The sequence below is a fragment of the Gopherus evgoodei genome, chromosome 6 (assembly GCF_007399415.2).
Source record: "Gopherus evgoodei ecotype Sinaloan lineage chromosome 6, rGopEvg1_v1.p, whole genome shotgun sequence".
Taxonomy (NCBI): domain Eukaryota; kingdom Metazoa; phylum Chordata; order Testudines; family Testudinidae; genus Gopherus; species Gopherus evgoodei.
In genome coordinates, this window is record NC_044327.1 from 80,651,697 (window position 1) to 80,675,942 (window position 24,246).

A 24,246-nucleotide genomic window follows, 5' to 3' on the forward strand; every position below is an offset into this window, starting at 1 on the left:
AGGAGCTGTGCACTTACAAATACCGTAGAAAGCCTTTCATCAACATAAGGTTACATCTGTGTATACTTTGTATAGGTACTTCATCAGATTTGTATCAATTGCTATTCAAGTACGGCTTCATTTTGTCAAGAACAAATGGATTGATCAAAGAACTTAGTTTTTTAATTCTTATTTGTTTGTGTTTCCTGTCCATTAAAAAAAATAATTATATGAAAGGTTTAATTTGGTGAATGGAACTTCCATTTAAATTCAAGGGGACATACAGATGTGCTTAAAAGTGATCACATCAGGATGTTAGCCTTCTCCCAAGAAGAACATCTGAAAACAAAAGCTAGGTGTTCGCAGGCAAATACTTCAGTTTGTTACACACATATTAGAGAATTAGAGTTCCTTGGAGGAGAGAACACAAGATGGCAGCTGAAACTATCACTAACACAAAATAAAAATGTCAGTGGTATTTGACCATGGATAAATACAGGACCCTGCTTATGATTTATTAATTGTTAGTGACGTAGTAAACTAATAAACTGATTAAAGAAGATAAAAAGCACATAATGCTGACAACTTTAGATAAGTTGATTTACAATTAAGCCATGGAGTAAGTGCAGGATATTAAATTTCAAGTAGAACTTGTGTTACGACTATCTCAATTCTAAGTTAGTGGTGTCAAAAGGCCAAAACTACACCTCTTATTTAAACTTTCAGCACTGGTGATCAGTACAGATATTTTCACAGTTAAAGTGTCATCACACCACAGCCACATAGTGTTTTAGTGATGCCATAACATCCCCTTTTTCATCAGGAAGAGGTGGGGAAAAGGTTGTGTTCAATTCAGCCACTTTATAATTGGTCCCTAATTTCTAGTCCCACCACAGCAGCCTGAGAATCCCTGTCTCCATGATGGGAACACCAAATTTTGCCACTTTTATCCTTCCTCACCCCTAACCAGTTTTTTCCTTAACAGTTATGATGGTACTCTTCCTCAATAAAGAAGGAAGAAAAAAGTTACCACTGTTTAATAGCTAATTCGTGCACGAGCTGGCAGGAGGCACTTATGCAGCAAATAGAATTCAACCTTTAGCATACACTGTTTTGCTTTTTTCTGTCACGCAGAGGAAATCTGGTATGTGCTCGAACACAGCCCCAAAAACTGAGGAAATTAATCTCACAATAATAGATGAGCATAGGGCATGCTGCTACACTGATTTTTGTAAGAAACAATGCTAATTATGCAAAATTAAATTTCTGATTGAATCTGAACAGCTATTTATACAAAGCAGTAACTTACGGAGGCAATATTTCTGCAGCCATGAATATTTTCTCCACCAATTCAGAAAGTATGCTTAGCAGATGAGTTAAGTTAGTGTTCACATCTTCATTTTTTTCTAACTTTGAAGGATTTAGCTACAAAAAAGAAAAATCAGCAGGTTAAATGAAGTTTCTTTTCCAAAATACCAACAAACAGATTTAGGCACCTAAAAGATTAATTAAATATTAAGATTTGAGGCATGGTGGTAAAACACTGTGCTGCTGTACATAAGCCTCAGGGCTGTGGAGCCTCTTGGGACTTATGCTTCAATGCTGGCAGGCAAACAAAAACGTGGAGGGGCAACACTCTTGAGTTCTAACAGTGTGTGCACAACGCTAAGTGTAAAAACATTCAATATTCATTTTTTTTAACTCAAAATTTATTTTAATTAATTGGGGATGGGTTCACTCATCCCTTTATATTTAAGTCACTGGGTGAAGAGAGGAAATTAGTAGGATAGGTTTAAATGAATGTGCATGGCGCAAAAAATCAGTAATTAATTCAATGACATTTTAAATAAAAACTTACTTCAAAAATTGACTAATCACTCCTTGAATTGACTGGAAATTCTCAAAATTAGGAGGGTGATGAGCTATTGCTTCAGAATAACCTATAATCTATTATGAAAGAACAATTGCTCCAATTTTTTAAAAAAGTCCTTAAAATGTACATTAAAAAGCAGAGCTGGGCACATTTTTCAAATACATTTTTAGGAAGAGTACCAAATACAGAAAACATTTTCATGAGAAGTTCTATTTCTAATGTAATCAGAATTTAATTTCAGAAAGGTTAACATTCCCTTAAAGCTAGTAATTTAGACAAAATATGGAACTGAACAACCACTACACAATAATCTTTTCTTCAATTAAGCCAAGTATTTCAGAATATAAGATATATCCAAGTTCTCACCTCACAAGACTGCTTGCTTTCCATTATCTTTAAAATAGAGTCTTTCAGCGCATGATGAACAAAACTTGTTGCTGTAGCTTTCATATACTGTTCCATAAGGGTGCTTGCCAGCGTGGTAGCACGAAATAAGGTTGTAGCTTCATCTGAAGAAATAATATTTTGCCATTATGAAATAAATATGTAACTTCAATTCAATTTAAAGGAGGAATGGAGGAGGAAGAAAAATTCCACATGCAAGTGTTATGCACACTTAACAGCTGGATTTATTCACAAAGTGGGAAAAATTGGTGCTGGACTATAATTTTCTCTCCAACATTTTAGTAAATGAAATTCAGAATTAATATATTTGTACTGTACCTTCCATGCTTATTTCCCTGTCATTTAGTGTTCTTAAGAGCAATGACTCAAGCTTTTCATGAAGAAAAATCTTCAGTAAAATGCCAGCCAATAGTGTTCGGTCCTGTCCACATACATATGATAAGGCATAGACTACATGCAGCTCCTTCTGTAGTATCAGCTAAACAGAAAAAATTAAACCTTGTAACATCAAGAATTCTAGCAGACAAACTGACAAGAGTTATCTTGCGAAGATACCACTATATATGCTTGGTGAGTAGTGCATTAACAATTTCATAAGGAGTGTATAATTAAGATCAGCCTCGAAATACTAAACATATTAGCCTTCATACAGTGTTAAACTGCCAAGCTGGACAATTACTTTAATTGAGTGGGTTATATTTGAAATGTTTTAATTTTCCATGTTAAATAACTTCCAAGGAAAATTAAACTGTCAAAGTAACTTAATACCTCTTTAAACTCACTGTACTCGTCTTCTGGCATGATTTTCTCCATAGAATATCGTGCTCGGACACGCAAAGATCCGGGTTCAATACCCTTTAATGGTATGTGGGAACTCAGCTGAAACCATTCATCTGTTGCATGTCCTTTCTGTAACCGGTTTAACTGACAACGCATAAACACTTAAAGAAAAACATTGTTCAGAATAAGTTACTTGCAGCAAGGATAGCACTAGTATTAAATATAAAATATTAATTTACTTCAAAGTGTACTTATCTCATTCACTGCATTTTACTATAAGTTTATGAATAAAACAAAAAAGTTAGAATTCCATACTTCTACTCTGGCAAATTACACCTTTAATAAACCCCTTTAGATTGGAGTAACACTTAGAATGTGTTACCAGTTCAAAGCACTATATAGACTTTAACAAATTCATGCTTATCATCCATATAAAAGGGGGACATAGGAAGGAGAAGTGAATTGCTCAAGGTTACACAGTGAATCAGTGAGTTAGAATTAGAACTCCGGACCTCCTGATTCTCAACCCTGTGCTTATTCCTCCACACTGTTCATTCTCACATTACCTTACTGAGCTGTTAAGTAGGACAAACTTTCTCCTCTCTCTCTAAAACAAAATCAGCATAACACCATGGATGTCACACACCTACTTTTTATTATTTTTAAGATTAAATTAAAAAATCATTTAAAACCAGGCTGAGGTGCTAAAGTTAGAAAATTATCTTTTTTAATGAAAGAAATAAGACACTTCACATTAAGCGTTTCTCTTCAGGTAACCATTGTGGCCCCCAGTTTCTATAATTTCACCTAGATTATTTATATCTCTATCATAGTAATATCTGGTAACCCCAACCAAGGATCAGAGTTCCACCATGCTACGCACTATAATCAGTGAAAACAAAGGGGTCCCTTCCCACATGTATCTGACAGCCTAGGTGAATGTCAGAAGTCAGTCCAAGAATGGTAAAATCATTAAAAGGTGAAAGAATGAGTCTCTGTACAGTACATAGCACAATGGCCTTGGTCCATGACTGGGGCTTTTAGGCACTATCTTAATAGGAATAATAAATTATACCACCGCCTAAGAAGTCATGCAAGGAACATAGTTAATCAATAGAACTAAAACAGAACAATGACCTTTACCAGTCCATCCACTGCCAGTCACAGCAACTAACTCCTTGACCTGGCAGCTTGGTAGAAAGATGCAGCACCTTTCCTACTGGCTAATTACTTCAAGAATGAGTGTTGGCTGTCCTGAAAAGGCAATTCCTCACTGACAGGCCTCAAGAGACACCAGGTGGAGGTAACATCCTACATAAACACTCCTGTGATGTTTTAAGAGGCATAGCCCAAGTTTCTGTCAGACTGCCTGGACCTGCCATGCAGGTATCTGTTTCTTTTTCTCTCTCATTATGAGAAGTCTATTTTTCCCCTGTAAGCACCTCAGGGAACAAACTTGTCATCTTACTTCTCTGCCAAACATCATATATACAAATGGTGCTATGTAATGTAAGTAATAATAATAATCACAGGCCGTTACCTTGCCCCATTTTTGCAGTACTATGTCTTTTGACATATCAAGGTAACAGGACAGAATACTATCACCTCCACTGTGCATCCTTTCGGAGCTTCCAGTTGCAATGCTAGTACTCACTGGCCTTGATATGGGCTGATATGGAATAATCCTTTTATCCAACTCAGGCAGGTAATGGGTGAGATGTTTCATCTTCTAGTTGGCTAGTTGCCTACTGCGAGTCTGAATGGGTTGATCTCTTTGAGCTAGGTAAGCATAAACCTCTATTTACATGAATCTTGGATTTTCAAGAATATTTTCTCCCCAAGTGCAGAGTCAAAATTTTAACATCTTCACAAGTCATTTATGCACACTTTGGTTCAATATTCATTTTTTTGTTTTGCTGATTCACAAATATTGTTATTGTCAGGTGAAGTGTACAAGCACCTTACGTTACTTGATGGGAACAGTGAGGTAATAAGGCTTTACTCTGAAGTTTCTCATTTTTCTTTTGATTGTGGTAGCATTTCCAAGCTAGAACATCTCCCCAGCTCAAACTTTAAATACTACAGCCCTGATGCTTAGACTTAAAATCCAAGTGAACGACATGACCAGAGGGAATCCAGAGCAGTTGCTCTCTATCACACAATATGTGTTAATTAGCTTTAAAGGAAAATAAATCTATCCTACCTAACAACAATTGCTAAGAATGGTGCGATTTGTAGAGACTGTACTCGATCACTGTACTGGACAACAGGCTACTTTTAGTTTAAAGGAAATGTATTCCTTTCCAATCTATCCTTTTATGATGAAACACTAATAGTTGATTTTTCTACACATAAAAATAGTGTATGCCATCTTCATCCAAATGAAAACACAAGATGACAGTTATTTTAAATGATTTGTGTATCTAGCTCTCTAAATAGTTCATCTGCTACTGATCTTATTCCTGACCTAAAGTTATTTTTCCATGATAATCCTTACCAAAAGCAATTATGACAGAGCACTGTAGCTTTCAGTGGGGAACAAGCAGAAGCAGATGAAGTTTAGCAATACATTTTGTTTGTTTAGATTTTTCAAGCCTCAATATGGAACTCTTCACTTTTTTTTTTTAAGCCAGACATATGTTTACACACATATATATAGATTTTAAACACAAATTGGAGTCAGAAAAATACAGAAAATATGTATTGAATAAACAGAACTGTTTCCCAATTGAATGTTTTGCAAAATGATGCATGAATACGCTACAGGCTCTTTAAAAGAGAACATAACTATGAAATTGTGTGTAATGAATATTCATAATGTGCAAACTCCAAAAACAAACACTAAAATAAATATGAAAATGCTATTCTGAAACAACTGTTGTGTTTACACTCACCTTTTGACACATACTGTTGTGCCTTATGGCAAGAGAATTAAAACACTGAAAAAATCGCATCAGTTTCTTAGCCTTGTAACTTCTAATAGTTCAAGGTAAGAGGCCAGATCTTGGCCCCTCAGTCTGATTTCACTGCTGGAAAAACAGTCTTAACTAGTTGACTGGGGAAAACACACATGGAATAGAACCAGCAGTACATAACTCTCACTCTAGCGTAGGGAGCATTTTAATGGAATGACTGAGGGAAAGTGAGGTGATAAGAGCACCGTTGCCCTCCAGTGATTCCTAGACTCCAGAATGGCTGCCTGGCAGCTTGGCACAAAGCGTGTGAGAGAGACTGAAAGCTTCTTTGGGAAAATACATTTATACTGCACACAGTAAGTGCTTAATAAGGGGGAATTACTTAGTGGTAATGTGAGGTAAGATAGCCTCCTATTCTCCATCCTAAATAAAAGCACAAGTATGCTATAAGAGTCCACCTACCAGGAAGCAAAAAAGACTGTCAATCATCCTGTCCTACGTAAGGAGAGGTTCTACTCACCTCTCTGAAGTTAGATACTTCCTCCTTGCCCTAAAAAGAGGGAAGAGAAGACTACAGAAAACCAAATTACCTTTAAATAAGTTTCACATGTTGAGAGTCATCCCTTCAGCAGTTTGCCTAGCAGTCAGGGATATGGGTAAAGAATACCCTGTCAGTTACTGATAAGACTATCATCCTTCTCTGTGACAGGAGATACATACATGAAAAGGGCAATATAGAAAATAATCTCTACTAGAGGAGAGAAAGGAGAAAGTGGCTTACAGGTGATTTGAGTTATGGGACAGAATTCACTGGAGTCAGAATTTTTTTGCCTCAATTTTTTTTTCTTTTATTTCTCACAAATAGCTATTTCTGATCATGGAGGACAGGAGCCTGTTACTTTTCTCATTGTTCCAACACCATATCCATGCTTTAAAAGACAGTGTGGAAATGCCACCTGACCTGTTGGCTTGGCCTCAAAGGAGACATCCAAAGATTCCTCCAGAAGGTGAATTATAGCATTTGCAACTCAAGTAATCTATTATTGCCTGAGCAACATTGCTCAGATCCAAAGAAGGACCTTGGACATCAACTCAAAGTGAGTACCTGTGATTTCCTGAGACTCTCAGAGAAGCATTCACCTAGTTGTCACAAAAATCATGAGCAAAGCCACAGACCCAGGGGAAGTGAAGACTTAATTAAGGGTCACTCCCTGGGAATCTACCATAGAGACACCTGCCTCTGGAACAAAACAAGGATACCACTTAAAGAATAGGGTGATATTTAATATCCATCATGGATTTGACAAGAACAAATCATGCCAAATCAACTTAATTTCCGTCTTTGATTGGCCTAGTGGATGAGGGAAGGCGAAAAATTATATATCTTGAATTTAATAAGGTTTTTGACACAGTCCCACATGACATCTCATAAGCAAATTAAGGAAATGTGGTTTAGATGAAATTAGTATAAGGTGACTGCACAACTGGTTGAAAGATCATATTCAAAAAGTAGCTATCAATGGTTCACTGTCAAACTTGGAGGACATAATTAATAGAGTCTAACAAGAATCTGTCCTAGGTCCAACAATAAACAATATTTTCATTAATTACTTGGATAATGCAGTGGAGAATATGCTTATAAAATTTGTGGATAACACCTAAGTAGGAAGGGTTGCAAGCACTCTAGAGGATAGGATTAGAATTCAAAATGACCTTGATAAATTGGACAATCTGTCTGAAAACAACAAGACTCAATAGAAGAAATTCAATAAAGACAAATGCAAAATACACTTAGGAAGAAAATGTTAAATGCACAAATAGAAAATGGGAATAACTGGCTAGGCAGTAGTAACTGCTGAAAAAGGGTCTGGGGGTTACAGTGGATCACAAACTGCCAACAATATGATATAGCTGTGAAAAAGGCTACTATTCTGGGGTATATTAACAGGTGTGTTGTGAGACACTGGAAATAACTGTTCCAATCTACTCAGCACTGGTTAGGCCTCAGCTGGAGTACAATGTCCAGTTTGGGGCCCATACTTTAAGATAAAGAAACTGAAGAGAGTCCAGAGGAGAACAACAAAAATAATAAAAGGTTTAGATAACCTAACCAATGAGGAAAGGTTAATACAATTGGGCAAGCTTAGTCTTGAGAAAAGAAAATGAAGGGGGACCTGATGACAGCCTTCAAATACATTAAGGGCTAGTATAAAGAGGATGGAGATCTATTGTCCTCCATGCCCTCTGAAAGTAGGACAAAAATTAACAGGCTTAATCTGCAGCAAGGGAGAGTTAGGTTAGGTATTAGGAAAAAACTTTCTAACTATAGGGCAATTTTGCACTGGAATAGATAGGTTACCAAAGGAGGTTGTGAAATTGAAGGTTTTTAAGAATGGATTAGACAACCATCTGTCCGGGATGGTCTACGTTTACTCGGTCCTGTCTCAGCACAGTGGGATGGACTAGATGACCTCTCAAGGTCCCTTCCAGAACTACATTTCTATAAGCCTGTTTATCTTAGCTTCTAACGATCTTGTCAGACTCCTCTCCTGGTTAACTACCTCCAAAACAGCTTCATTTAAGAGGAACAGCCTTCCAGGAAGAGTCTGTTTTAAGCTGATGGAAAAGGAAGATAGTAAGCTTCCAGACCAAAGAATCTAGGAATTCTATGGAGCCTCAGTGAGTCAGTTAATTTAGAAGAATTCTCCCACTGATGGTGGCTCATCTGATACAAATTCAGTTTCATTCTAAGAGGGACAGCTATACATGTGTTGGGCCTTTGAGGCAAGTCATGCATCTTAAATCAATGTGTATTTAAAGAAAGAGTTGGGGATAGGGAATACAGATGGATATAGAGTGCATTATGTGATTGTAGAATCATCTCTTATATTCATCTGAAGTGTCTAAATGGCAGCAATGTAATTTTCTATAGCAGTTTCCAAATGGGATACATCCTGAAGCAGCTCAAAAGGTGGGTTAAAGAGCCTGTAAAGATATTCAAAGAGGGAGAGACCACAACTGAAGGAGATACTAGTGTTTGCTGCACAAAAGGAAACTTGCTCTGCAGAACGCAAACCTGCTCTGAGAGCTAAGTGTTCAGGCTGTGGAGAGGGTAGGTCTGAACATGCTGGAACAGGAATGTACTCAGTGCAGTTCTTGGGAGGATTCTAAGCTAACCCTCAAAGGAATACGTCAGGCAGTAAAGGCAACATGAACAGCACAGATGGACAGCAAGTGAGGGAAGCAGATAGAGAACAAATAACAGGGAGGTGGGAGCAAGGGGGATGAGCTATGTTATAGACAGGCACAAACTGTGCCTGCAAAGTGGCAGACAGAACAGCAGGACTCACATCAAAGCTGAGAAGTAACACTGAGCCTGGGCAACTGGAAACCTGAAAAGCATTTTATTCTACTGAAACAAAACGGGAACTTCCCTGTTTTGTTACTGCTGTTCTTTGAGATTTGTTGCACTTGTCCATTCTACTTCACCTATCTGGAGCCTGTACTCAAACCATGGTACCTGCCTACCTACTGCAAGATACCACTGGAGATTTAAACCTAGTAGACGAATAGGGCTTCTTGTGGCTAGAAGAACGGAAAGCATCTGACTTCTGCCATTTATGAGGTACCTGAGAAGGAGAATGGTGCATCATCTCCAATTTCCTCTAATGAAGAAATACTTCTAAGTCTGGCAACTTGCTCCTGGACAGAAGTAGAGTCTGAAATCCCCACATATTGAGAGACTGGATTCCAAGGAGCAGTGAAGTGTAGCTTCTGTAAGGAGATGCCAAAATCATACCTCTCTAAACTTTTTAGTCCTGGATTTAAATGTCCATGTCCCAAACACTTTGGACAGAGGGAGTGGGGATTGCTGATTGGCGTAGTGTTATTACAGCCAGAACAGTAGGACTTAGGCATGCCCCATTACTGAACTTTGAAACAAAAACAAGTATTTTTTTAAAAACAAGTACTACTAACAATAACTATACAAAAATGAACTATGTACAACAACAAATAAAGGAAACATTTCTCTTTTAGAGACACTGGAAAAAAAAAGTGAAGCCACACAAGCACCAACGGCTGACCACAGGTGGTGAAAAGGAACTGAGAGAGGGTTGGGTGGCCCATCTCCTTTATTCCTTCCGCTAGCAATACAAGCGTCCAGAGGGCACACACGCCACCTCAAAAGATAAGTTCTCTGGCTTCAGTGCACTAGACATACACACAAGAAGTGGAATGGACATGTGTCATAATTCAAAGAAAAACTAACCATTAGATTATAAACTCATTGGGGCAAGACCTTTAGGACGATACAATCTGATGCATTCTATATTGCTATTAACTTGCTGGAAAAGAAACAAAAAGGCAACTGATGAGCAGGCTGAGTGGACACCAAGGGGAAAGGAATGTGCTAGGATAGAGAGAGCTGCTATAGCATACAAAGGAGATGCTGGGCCTTAGGGTACCGCTCCCAACTCTCAAAGTGGCAGCTGAGATTGCTGTAGCATGTGACCCAAGAGTGGGACAAAGAGGGGCCCTGAACAGGGAAACACAGGAGAGAAGGCAGGCTCATAGGGTACAGAGGCTTTGTTAGAAACCACTGTCTCTTCATTCTCCAAAGAATTTTTACTTTTAAACTTTTCCTGTTCCCTTTTCCTTCATCCTATTCCCTCATAATCCCACAAGGAACAGCAAAGAACTGGAGAGACTGAAGCAAACTTCATACTGCTAGTCTTGGAGAGATGCGAAAGTTCAAGAAAGTTAGCCTACGTGGAATCTCACCTTTTATAGAACAAGGTTAAGATTTACAGCCTATTTCCTCTTGCTTGATGAGAGGTAATATAATATAGTGTAATAGCTAGTCTAGGATACATCTGATGAGATACATTGCACAAAAGATAATTTTGAACTAAGTTATTGTCCATTTTATTTCAGTTATGGAGAATATATACTATTTCTAAAGCTTTAATATGTCAATAAGGTACTTCAAAGGAATGAGTACACTAACAATGTAGATTAATTGCAAAAATGCAATGCAGAAATTTATCTTATGTTGTGCAACTGTTTAAAATTATATTTTAAATTCATAATCTCTGTGTTAAAGACTAAAATATTATAATCTATTAAAATCATTTAAATTAAATATAAAAAATAATATTAAGCAGCATGTATTTGTTGCCAGGTTTTAAATAAAGTCAAACCACTGAACTGGTTAAGTCACTGGCTAAGCTCCTGGAATCAGAGTTTGTTGAAGGCCTAAACCAACTTTTGACAACAGTGGCATCTTCTGCAGGCGCAGAGAGATTTTATTTTTATTTATTTATTGATTTATTTGGCATTTCATATTCAACTTGTTCAGTTGAATGTCTAGTTAAATCAAAGTTAAGAAACCAATTTGGAGTTGAAAAAAGCAAGAAAGCTTATTTTCCTCTTCCAACATATGAATAGATGTGAGAAGATGAGATCTACTAGCTCTAAAATCTTGAACATGGTGACCACACAATCAGTTCAAGTCACGTACTACAGATATTTCCTTTGCTTAATAAATAACTTTTAAATGCAAAATTTTATGATAAATTTTATGATAAACATTTTTTCTTCTGTATCCAGTACTTTTAAGGTAGTTTTAATTTTTAAAAATTAAATCGTTTTTGATCATTTTGAATCAAATCTGAATTTCCATCCCCACAAATCACAAATAAAAAGATAACCATCTAGTAAATAAGAAATTTACATTTCACCATTTTCTAACATCATAAAAATGTAAAAGTAACTTACATTTATTCAGATTCTTAAAATTGCTTAAATAAAAAAGTGTACACACATATGGCATATCTACCAAGTTGGCAAAAAAAAAGCATCAAACAGTGTATTATATTTAGTTGCAATTCAACATATTTTGATAGCTAACAACCAATGAGAATCAATCTTTCTTCAGGAAAATACAAATTATCAATGCAAAACATGATTAAAATCAATTATTTAAATTGAGGTTTCCTGCTTACTGATTGAAATCATTATTAAAATTGATAATTTAAACCAAAATATAAATCAAACCACCCTGGACAAGAGTGATAAAAGTTGTGCAAAGGGAAAACAACTTTGTTCTCTATTCGTATAATATATCTCTCTCTCTTTTACAGCAGTAAGACTTACATATATCTGGATCTTTACTTTTCTTTGTTTTGTTACTAAGACTTATCTCAAATCTGTTGATATCAGGTGAAAGATCACTAGAGAAAAAATTAGAAAATCTTGATTAATATCGTACTCCTTTGGCATTTAAATTAAACTAAGAAGCTCAATTACACATTTTCTGTTCTTTTCCATTCTTTAGTTGCACCATCCAGAGAAAACTTTAGCAGCCACACAATTGCCATTATATTACATTAAACAAACATATTTAGGATGCAACAGGAAAAACGTGTGGCTGAAAGATTATGTATATGCAACTATCTAGCCAATTTTTAATTAGAAATCAAAATTCAATGAATCATCATCAACACACTACCTACAAAGTGTTAAGAAATATCAAGTTTTTAAATGCTATTATAATGCAAAAAGAGTAAGACTTACTCAAAGACAAACTCCTCTGACCATACAGGGTTCTGCCCTTCCCTGACATGCGTTTTTGCTACCTGGACACTGTTCAGGTAGATGTTGCAATATGGATTAGTAAAGTGTTTTACTGGGAGAGTATGAGCTTCTTCAACATGTAAAATAAGGCTGCTGACCTGAAGAAAATATACAAGATTTAATCTCAACATATAATAGTGTGAATTTTTTCAGCTCTAAAAAACTTTTGTTTTAACATATAAGTGCCAGACACAAACTAAAATTTGTTGATCAAACCAAGACAATTACTTAAATAAAGGAAAAACAAAGACTAGGAAATAGTCCAGGAATAATAGCAAAATATTGTCAAAAGGCATAACACAATAGCTTGTTAGAGGCGTAAGTGCGGATAAATTTTAAAAAGATCACTCTCAACCATTCAGATCGCTGATTTTTTTTTTCTTTTTCTCCTAATACACCATCTATGTTTTATCCTTTAAGATCATAATATTTATTAGGCATTAGACTTGCTTGTGCTGACTGCTACACCTGAATAGAGTCCTACTGAAGTCAACAGGATTCCAGATAGCCACTGGAGTTTGCACTAGCAAATCCAAACGCAGAATCAGGATCTCTGACCCCTGCAGCACTGGGTACTGTCTGTGGCCTCTACTCCAAGGGATTTATAATCTAAGATCCTGATTGCCATCAGGATACAAACAATAACTTGTAATTCCTTTCTTGAAACAAGTTTTATTTAAATACAAACTTTCTCCATTTTCCCAAGGGAAAACAGTTCTATCTCCACTACAGATACTCAAATTATAGCACCATTTGATGGTCATACTATCTTTAAATTGTGCTCTCATGGGACATTAGAAAATTTACTAAAATGTGTGAAGTTTGAACTCCTCTCATAGAATTTAGTTTGCATGTAGAACTATTTAGAGTACTACTAAGCACTCTTTGTTTTAACCTTCGTACTCCTATGGCCCAGTCCAACTCCCATTGGTATCAATGGGAATCAGATCAGATATTTATAGAGTAAACATAGCAAACCCATAGTAGACCAGGACTGTGATCTATCTAAGTGCAGTATCCCATCTCCAACAATAGCAGCTTCAGAAGACGGTACAATAAACCTGGAAACTAACAATTATGGAATAACAGGCCCATTGTAAAATTTCTTCTTAATTTCAGAGGATGGTTTAAGTCAAGGAACAAGTATTCAGCGAATGCTACCATGCTCTTGACTTCATTGATATTTTGTATCAGTAAATTCTACATATTCTTTATATGTGGTGTAAGCTGTATTTCTTTTCCAGTTCTAAATTAACTGTCTTTCAATTTAATCAATCTTTTCTTAGAGAAATGGTAAATGGAAGTACCTGATTTATGGATTTCTATACTTTTTATTATTTTGTATATCTTTATCATGTCCACCTCCACCTACTTGTCTCCTCTCTAAACAGTGCCATTTCTTCCCACATACTTTATATGGAAGTTTTTTTCTCTAAACATTCCTGTCACCTCTCTTGGACTCTCCCTCCCCCCTTTATTTCTGATATACTATTTATCTTTTTTTGAAATACGGTGATCAGAACTAAACACAGTATTCTAGGTAAGTATCACTAATGTACAAAATCGCATACTATTTTTAGGGATGTTTTTATTTATTCCTTATGCATCCAAATGTTTTCTTTGCTTTTTTTGTTGCTACTGAATAATGTTGGCCGTGCCTTTTTCTGGCATTGTTACAGTTAATTTAGAGCTCACGACGAGTAGTTCAAATTATTCCTTCTAATGTGCATTATTTTGCATTTGACAGCAATGAATTTTATTTGCTATCTTGCTGTCTATTTACCTAGCTTAGTTAGGTCCTGCAAAAGTACCTCAATCTTCTCGGGGCTTAACAAATACAACATTCTGTGTTGCCTGAAAATTGTTGTCACCTCACTGTTTACCACTTTTTTTTCCTAGATAATAATAATATTCAACACCACCGTTCCTAATATGGAACCTTGTGGCATCTGACTACCAACTTTCAGTTGTCAAGAAAATTAACATACCTGGTCTTTGTTTTCCATCTCTGAGCCAATTTCTTGCCCATGACAGTACTCTCATCCAATGAATTAAATTAAGATGAAAAAAATGCTATTATGACTTATTATGTACTTGTCTCAAAGCTCAAGAGAACAGAAGTATTAGTAACACATGGAAGATGGCTACATTCTAGACTTAACATTTAAAAACAAACAGCAAACACAAGGAGTAAAATTTTCAGAAGCACCTACAAGTCATTTTTGAAAATGGGACTTATGCACTTCTGAAAATTTTACCCAAGTTTATCTGGTGATCAGACCTTAGCGCTGAGCAACAAATCTGAAGCCTGCCCATAAAGTGTTTTATTCTGTCATATATGGAAGCTGAAACCAATTCTTGAAGCGTAATTATGGCAGGTTTAACAAAATATTGCATCATGTATACACACACACATATATAATTCACAGTTTACAAAGGTCTCAAAGCACAACACTAAGATTGACCAATATAGTTTTAGAAAAACTACAATATCCATTTCACCTGACGTAGACGTTTATTAGATGTTCCAGGACTGGTTTTTCGTAAATTGCAGAATGTCTGCAGAGCTTTCATCCAGTCCTATAAAAGACACACAAGGTTTCAAACCAAAATAAGTCTGATCATTCTTCTCAAAGAATGGTAGATATAAGTCTGACAAAATGTCTAACTATTCAAATATTTCATTTAGTCAATTTCTTGTTTTCACATATTATATTTTAAGTTATATGTAGTATTCCAAAATTGCTTATTTTGGAATGAAAGCTACATTTAAATCCATCATCTAAACTGCATAAAGCATTTGCAAATCAGGAGAATTTTCTCTTTTAGATATACCAAGCATTAATAATAGATACATAGTGTGACCTTTACCAATTTTCCACTCTAATGATACTGTATTAAATTACACATAGTATTTAGAATGAAGCAAAACATAGTTGCTTCTGAGTAAATAAAACTCACATGTGAAGTACAGTGCTCTAATTCTGACCCTCCCCCCAGTGTTTCAGTTTTGCAGACTCATTTCTAGCTGTAAATACTGCAAAGACAAAAAGAAGTTGATTGAAGAAAAAGAGCGAAGGTGACATCCACAGCCTCCTGTTCATCTGCCTCTGGCTGCTCAACCTAAAAGTTGCCCTAAAGAGGCAAACGGATTCCCCTTGCAGAGGGATATCTATGGGAGGTATAAAGCCACCACAGCTGGCTCTAAACCACGTGTTCCTGGTCTCCGTCAGAGTGGGGTGCTAGAGAGGGCAGTCATCACCAGCCTAATGGCCCTTTAGGATATGCATACACAGGGATAAGTGCCATGGCTAGCATGAGTCAGATGGCTCAGGCTGTGGGGCTAAAAATTGCTGTATAAATATATTTGGGCTTGGGCTGGAGTCTAGACTCTGGGACCTTAATTTTGCAGCTCCTGAACATGAGCCTCATGAGCCTGGGCCAGCCATGGGCTTTTTATCCCTGTGTAGACATACCCTGCAAGAGGCAAGAGTTGGAGAAGCCCTCAGACTGCTCTAACTTGCTGGGGACTATTTGGTTCCCCAACAGTCCAAGGATTGCAAGTGAAATGTGTACAGGCCTTTGTGTTCCATCTCCTCAAGCTGTGCTGAACTCTGATCCAATGTAGCTAGGGATTTAACCTTTAGACTAACAGTCAATCTGCATAATTAGATATCACAAGTAGATATTTCTTAGCTACATCTCAGTGCAATACAATGCTGCTTTTAAAAAGGTTGGTTCAATTTTTTACCCTTCAATTATTTTTAACATGTTGTTTCAAATACTGACACATAATATGGGCAGAAGTAATTGTCATAATACTCAGTTTAAAGTACACTGCAGCTGGTCTCAAGTAAACAAGTTTGCTAATCAATTTCTTTTCGCATAAAAACGTTCCATAATGCAAAAGACTTTCAGATTACAGTTCCACAGGAAGATTTAACAACTCTCTTATTGTAGGTAGGGCCAACCACAGCTGCTGAAATACCTGAACAATTACACACAATATTTCTGTGGGGGTAAAGAGGATATATAGTTTACCTTTACTTTTCTAGATCTACTAAATACAGTCCTTTCCCAGTCATAGGAGAACCTCTCCAACTTCAATGCCACAACATACATTCTACTCCTCATGGCAGAGTCCATTGTGATCAAGCTTGGAGATGGAAATTTGCATGTGGCTAGAGTTCATTTTATTCACAAAGCATCTTTCTAAAGATTAATATTCTTAATTTTATATCATATCCACATATATAAATAAGAACTTTGGAAACTGCTGAAAAGGAAAATTTCTTAGTCCTACAAGTAAACTCTCTTTTCCAGGGTAAATTACAGATGTTAAATTTACAAACACTGCAGCTGAATAAAGTGGGATGGGAAGGAGGTAGTGGAGTACCACCATACTTTTTCAAAATTTAGGTTTAGGGGTTTTTTTGCTTTTTTAGACTTGTTAACATTATTGTAAGATAAGGAATATGGAAAAAATATTTTAAAATGGTGCAAGAACAATAAATAAAACCAAAGTTAACGACCACAGCACTATAAGCAGGAGTATACACAAGGTTTTGAGTTACATTAAATTAAAGAAAGTAAACAGAAGAACTGTATAAAGTACATCACTGCTGGCCGCAATAATTAATTCTGTTGCAGGGCTGATTTCACTTTTTGATAGGTGACAAGGGAGTGAGGAGTGAAAGACCCATATTTTGGAGACTGACATAAGAGTCCCCTTTGCCTTCCCTAAGCCTCACTTGTCACCTCTTCCCTCTCCCTTTGGTGCATTAATTCCTGGCTCCCAGGCATTATCCCTGAAAGGCCAAGAAAGGAGACAATGGCTCTGCCCTACTGCTACTACCTCTTTCTGTTATCTCAGACAACCTGCAGCACTGGAGATCCAGAGAAAAACACACCTGGCATTACAGGGATAACGGTACTCCATAAGATACAGCCACCCACACACAAGACGGGTTGGGGTAGGGAGAAGAGAGCCAGCACTCAAGTCCTTTCCCACCAAGCGGAGCTGCTTTTCTAAAAGGATATGAGTATGAAGTTGCTAACCCCAAGGCAGAGAGGGGGTGATCCTGCAATAAAAAACATGCAGGTGGACTTCTGTGCCCAAAAAATTCTCAATGTAGAATCTAGGCCTAAGTCTGTAGGGAAACTATTGACGCATGGGTTTGAAAAGTTATTACAATGGACAGGGCTTTAAAAAAGCTTTATATACTGGTCACTGTCAACATGTAGTATACTTGTTTCCTACTAAAAACCTTAATTCCATTAAGTATCAAAACACTCATCGCTTATTTAAAAATTTGCATTGTTTTATATGCTAAAGCCTCTTACCTGTGCTTGTTCTGGAGTTTCTCCTGCAAAGTAAAAGATGTAATGTTCTTCACTAAAGTGCTGAACTACTATCTGAAAACAGTTTGGCCTTTAAAAAAAAAAAAAATCAAACAAGAGTTTTAGTAACAAAGAGTAACATCTTCACATTACTGACCAACTGTCTTGCTTGCCGATCTCTGGCAAAATATAAATATTTTTGGAAAATCTGAGCCAACACAGTTCAGTTGTTTGAATACAAACAGCATTAAAAACACAATCATTTCTTCTTTAAAAATATTCATCTTTTTTGGACAGCTGTAGCACTGAAGTGTGTGGGAATAGGAAGCTGCATTTTCACAGAGATAGAAGAAAAATACTTTTTGAGCATTCAAGTGAAAACGTGTTTTGATTTCACTGAGTTATGAGCCTTTAAAAAAAAATCGTACTTCACCTGTGTGCAGTACAACTAATATACTTTAGAATATTTAAGGAACCTTTAAGACAAAGATAGACTGCACTGCACATGCAGGTGGGGATGACTTTGCCATATAGCACAAAATGTGGTGATGTCATCTTGTAAGGTAAAAGAAGCACGTTAACATTCACTCATGTGGAACTGTTCCCTATGGACATTTTAATGCTGCATGAGATATGGTGCAAGTAGTTGCACATTACGGAGTTTCTTTCCACTTTCAGAAATCTTAGGAAGTTATGTTAAGCAAGAAAAAGCTAGGTTGCATGTTCAGCTTTTACTCTTATGCTATAGTATATGCACATCAATTCAGTACAATGTATGTATATAACTACTCACACATTGTCAATTATAGTATCATACAACTTTTTTGACAGCTTTAAATACATCTGAACAAACTTCTTTATTCTTGTATACTTGCACTATTTTCTTTGTCACAATGGTCCAGTTTTTCTCAGATAGACTTTTAATAGCAAGTTATTTTCTATTTAAAAAATGTGTTTAATAATTTAGGCAAAATAGTACCCTGACCCTACACAACCCTACAGTGGGATATACTCTACCCTCTACCCCACCGCGTGTGGGGTCACATAGCTGCTATTCCATTTGTGGCTGAAGTGCAAGGATTCCTGGAGAGAAGGGGCTGCACACCAAATACTCATCAGGTGATCAAGTGGTCAGGGAAGGGACAAAGCTATGTCTCCTCTTGCACTCCAATCATTAGCCAGTGGAGCTGGCTTGGTAAAGGAGGAGTAAGTTGCATCCCACCACCACCCAGAACAACAGAAGAGCAGGGGAGGAATCATGAGTCTGAATCTCTTCTTCGTGACCGCCTGGTGTGGCTCAGCTGTGTGGTGTTCCTTACTCAGAGCCAAGCTGTAAGGCACAATCTAGATCATACACAGCAGCCATGCACTATCCAATTTAATTTCAACCAGCAGCAGTGATTCTTAAGAGCAGTTCAGGAAGCAGCTTCAGTTAACTATGCAACTAGTTTAGTTACAAATGTAGGTGGGCTATACACGCTAGCAAGTTTTCACTATTACTATGCAATACTTCTGCCTATTTATATGGCCCTCATCCCAATGTTATCTGCTTCCTAATTACTTAAAAATAGAATTAACAACCAGATGGAGCAAAGGCATCAGAGCTTTATTATTTAAGGAGGACTGGAACTAAATGTCACCAATTCTTTCAACAGATATCTTCTCACTGAGTCTCTGTTATTCTCTTACTTAAGGATATTAATGTGGCGGTTTTCCAGAAGGCTCTTCTCTGTTTTTTTGGTCATGGAAATGCCAGTAATGTCAGAAGACTTGCATTTAGCAATTTTTCAAAATTGTGAAAAAAAAGTCCATTTAATTTAAGTGGATTTTTACATCCAGGTTGCAAAAACTTTTATTTTAATGGATTATGTTATGGTTATGTATTTACTCTTATTTATAACACAGAATGGTTTTCAAAAGATTTTTAATATCTGATTAACAAAAAATCATTTCTTGCTATTTACAAATTTAATTTAAAAATTCCACCCACAATTCTTAACCTTTTTACTACTGACCACCACTATGATCTCCACAACCTCCTGTGAGTAGCAGTCTTTGAACACAAATAGTTCACTAGGCCTTTAGTATGTATGTGACTCAATACTGTACATGTTCTTTGCATCATGTACCTGGTATGTTAAAACAAAAGCAAAGCTGATTGTTATTCATAATCTCTTCCTAGTGATTATCATCTTTCCCAAAAATGGTTTATATCAATTAGCTTCCATTCTGCTTTAATATTGGTTTAACATCAAAAGAAATTTTCTGCTTGAACATTAAAACTCAATGGAATAGTTTTTAACTATCTTAACTTTCAGTTGATGTCTGAACAAAAAAGAGGGCTCATTTCGTTGCAATTTCAACAAAATTTGGTCTCTATCCAAAATGTTATAATATAGATTCATAGACTCTAGGACTGGAAGGGACCTCAAGAGGTCATCGAGTCCAGTCCCCTGCCCTCATGGCAGGACCAAATACTGTCTAGACCATCCCTGATAGACATTTATCTAATCTACTCTTAAATATCTCCAGAGATGGAGACATACGTTATTCAATTACCATTTTAATGAAAGTAGTGTGCTCCATATTTTAAAGGATGGAACACACAGTGTGCTCAATGTTGAGTTAATTTATTAATCTAAAAGCCTGAGTGGTTATCCTGCCTATTACTTCACACTAGAAACTTCTGATACTTTAAGAGTTCTAAAATTTCCAACATGTTTAATTTATTGCCCTGTTGAAAGAGAAGTATATGGAAATAAATGAAGTTATGCACCTATAAAATTGTAATATTTAAACAGTGTACAACTGCAGACATGCGAACTGAAAGCTATCATCTTACCTGCCAAACAAACTGTCATGAACTCCATAGACAGAACACACACTGAGATCTATTAAACCTTTGGGCTTTGTGGCTCGCTTTTCACTTTCAAAATAAATAAGCTGGGCGTCATTCCCCTCTAAAATAAAATACAAATTCTTCCATCGCTTTCCTTTGCCTGGAAAAAACAAACAAGGGCAGTTAAAAGTCCTGTTAACATATTGTAATCTTTTGCAGAATTTTTCCTGGGTAGGTCTTAATTAACACTACAGGTAAAAACTGAAGAGGACAATTTCGAATTGCCAGATTTCAAAACAGAACAATAAACAGTTTAAACATGTAGTGCAATCTTTTCTTGGAAATTAAGTTAGTGTATCTCAGACCTGGTCTACACTACGTGTTTAAACCAATTTTAGCAGCGTTAAACTGATTTAACGCTGTAACCCGTCCACACTACGAGGCCTTTATATCGATATAAAGGGATCTTTAAATCGGTTTCTGTACTACTCCTCGATGAGAAGAGTAGCGCTAAAATCGGTATTACCATATCGGATTAGGGTTAGTGTGGCCGCAAATTGACGGTATTGGCCTCCGGGTGGTATCCCACAGTGCACCACTGTGACCACTCTGGACAGCAATCTCAACTCGGATGCAGTGTCCAGGTAAACAGGAAAAGCCTCGCGAAATTTTGATTTTCATTTCCTGTTTGCCCAGCGTGGAGCTCTGATCAGCACGGGTGGCAATGCAGTCCCAAATCCAAAAAGAGCTCCAGCATGGACCGTATGGGAGATACTAGATCTGATCGCTGTATGGGGAAACAAATCTGTTCGATCAGAGCTCCGTTACACAAGACAAAATGCCAAAGCATTTGGAAAAAAAAAATCTACAGGCTACACAGCGCTGCGTGACAAGCGTAACGGGAAGCCAGAGACTCAAATGGACACTCATGGAGGGAGGGAGGGGGTACTGAGGACTCCAGCTATCCCACAGTCCCCAGCAGTCTCTGAAAAGTATTTGCATTCTTGGCTGAGCTCCCAATGTCTGTAGGTTCAAACATATTGTCCGGCGTGGTTCAGGGAATAGCTCGTCAATTTACTCCCCCCCCACGTGAAAGAAAAGGGAAAGAAATCATTTCTTGACTTCTTTCAATGTCACCCTATGTCTACTGAATGCTGCTGGTAGACGCGATGCTGCAGCAGTGAAGCGCAGTATCCGCTCCTCTCCCCTCCCTGGTGGCAGATGGTACATGCTTGATAACTGCTGAATACCCCTGGCTGGCCTTAGGGGCGCCTGAGTAAAAAATAGGAATGATTCTTGGTCATTCCCAGTAGATGGGACAGAACGGCTGGTAACCGTCTTCATCATAGCCACTGGGGGCTGAGCTCCATCAGCCCCCCCTCTTTCATGTCTAAAGAAAAGATTCTGTACTGCCTGGACTATCATAGCAGCGGCATGCTGGGCTCCTCTCCCCCGCACCGCTTAATGTCCTGCCTGGACTGTCATAGCACGGGAAGGCTGCCTCCCCCTCATTTTATCTCACTAACAAGTCATTGTTTCTTATTCCTGCATTCTTTATAACGTCATGACACAAATGGGGGGGACACTGCCACGGTAGCCCAGGAAGGTTGGGGGAGGAGGGAAGCAACGGGTGGGGTTGTTGCAGGGGTACCCCCCCGTGAATGGCATGTAGCTCATCATTTCTGCGGGATCTGACACGGAGCAGCTGTGCTCTCTAATAACTGCTTCTCTAGAACACTTGCCCCAAATTCTAGGCAGGACTGACTCTATTTTTAGAAACCATAAAGGAGGGATTGACTCAGGGAGTCATTCCCAGTTTTGCTTTTGCGCCCCCGGCCGACCTCAGCCAGGGGCACCCATGATAGCAGCAGACAGCACAGAAGGACAGATAACTGTCATCTCATTGCCAAATTACACTGGCAGCAGACGGTACAGAACGACTGGTAATCATCTCTGCTATCATGAAAAAGCAAATGAATGCTGCTGTGTAGCGCTGGAGTATTGCCTCTGTCCGCGGCACCCAGTACACATACGGTGACTGTAAAAAAAAAACCTGAACAGGCTCCATGGTTGCCATGCTATGGTGTCTGCCAGGACAATCCAGGGAAAAAGGGTGCGAAATGATTGTCTGCCATTGCTTTCCTGGAGGAAGGAATGACTGACGACATTTACCCAGAACCACCCGCGACAATGATTTTTGCCCCATCAGCCATTGGGCTCTCAACCCAGAATTCCAAGGGGTGGGGGAGACTGCGGGAACTATGGGATAGCTACGGAATAGCTACCCACAGTGCAACGCTCCGGAAATCAACGATAGCCTCGGACCATGGACGCACACTGCCGAATTAATGTGCTTAGTGTGGCAGCGTGCACTCGACTTTATACAATCTGTTTCATAAAACCGGTTTATGTAAAATCGGAATTATCCCGTAGCGTAGACGTACCCTTAGTACGGAAAAGCTGTGTTATCTGGCATGTTGGGGGAATGGAGAGTGCCAGTTAGTCAAAAATTCTGGTTAACTATGCATGAGTTATACTTACCAATGGAAGGAGGGAGTTTGGGTGAGGGAGGGGGCTCAGGGCTGGGGCCTGGGAGAGAGTGCAAGGCACAGATTCTGGAAGGGAGTTTTGGCATGGGAAGGTCAAAACCGGACACCTGGTAACTCTATTGAAGATTTGTATTGGGAGATAGCAGAAATGTCAATTTCTAGAGCTTTCTGATTGGTGAAGTACCAGATAACACAGCTTTTACTGTATACAGACTGTATCTAAAAAGGCTCAAATTTGCACAATAGTAAATCCAAACCTCCACTTTTGGTCTCAATCATGTAATCAGATATGTTCAAACTGACCCCTATGCAGTTTCAGAGACTTCACTAGGACTCAGCAAAACCATAGGGACCGCCTGCATGTCAATGGACAAAGAGGCCCGTCTTTCAAGATACAATTAGAGCTGAACAGTTTGCAAACTAAGGCACTGTCCCTGCAAACAACTGATCACCTTCCCGAGTAGATCCCGGCACCACTCCTGCAGACATCTGCTGTCACGATCCAAGTCTGGATCTTGGTACCGGGTCAGTCATCGATGTCGATCTCAATCCCGGTACTGCTCAACGCCCCACCAGTACCGCTCTCCAGCGACCCAGTACCAGTACGTACTGTGCCCCAGAGAGTCGACACAGACGTGCTCTGCACCCTGGCCCTTGCGCTCTGCCTCACGGTCATCACAGTCTGAGGGTGCCTCATGCTTGGCCTACCCAGCTTCAAGTCAGGGCTAGGGCAACGTGGATCAATGGCATGAGAAAGGCCAAGACCCTAATCGGGATCCTGAACAATGGTCCTTCTGGACACTGTGGGCATACCACCAATCCCAAGGGGTTCCGTCAGGGGCCTCCCGCTCAGCCCATTCAGAACCCCGGGTTCCAGAAGCCACCATAAGTCGTCCCCCTCCACAGATGGTATGGAAGCGGCTGCACCTA

At 38.2% G+C, this 24,246-nt stretch overlaps 1 protein-coding gene across 1 annotated transcript in view; it reads right to left on the minus strand.

Moving 5' to 3' along the window:
• The window catches only part of RASA1 (RAS p21 protein activator 1), a 113,921-nt gene that overhangs the window by 20,800 nt on the left and 68,875 nt on the right, over positions 1–24,246 (minus strand). Inside the window, exons 12-20 of the mRNA XM_030567981.1 lie at positions 20,771–20,927; positions 17,932–18,019; positions 15,091–15,168; positions 12,529–12,686; positions 12,109–12,185; positions 3,026–3,198; positions 2,576–2,735; positions 2,219–2,361; positions 1,289–1,404 (exon numbers count right to left, since the gene is read on the minus strand). Coding sequence (XP_030423841.1) covers positions 1,289–1,404; positions 2,219–2,361; positions 2,576–2,735; positions 3,026–3,198; positions 12,109–12,185; positions 12,529–12,686; positions 15,091–15,168; positions 17,932–18,019; positions 20,771–20,927 — 1,150 coding nt within the window. The remainder of the gene's footprint in view (positions 1–1,288; positions 1,405–2,218; positions 2,362–2,575; positions 2,736–3,025; positions 3,199–12,108; positions 12,186–12,528; positions 12,687–15,090; positions 15,169–17,931; positions 18,020–20,770; positions 20,928–24,246) is intronic.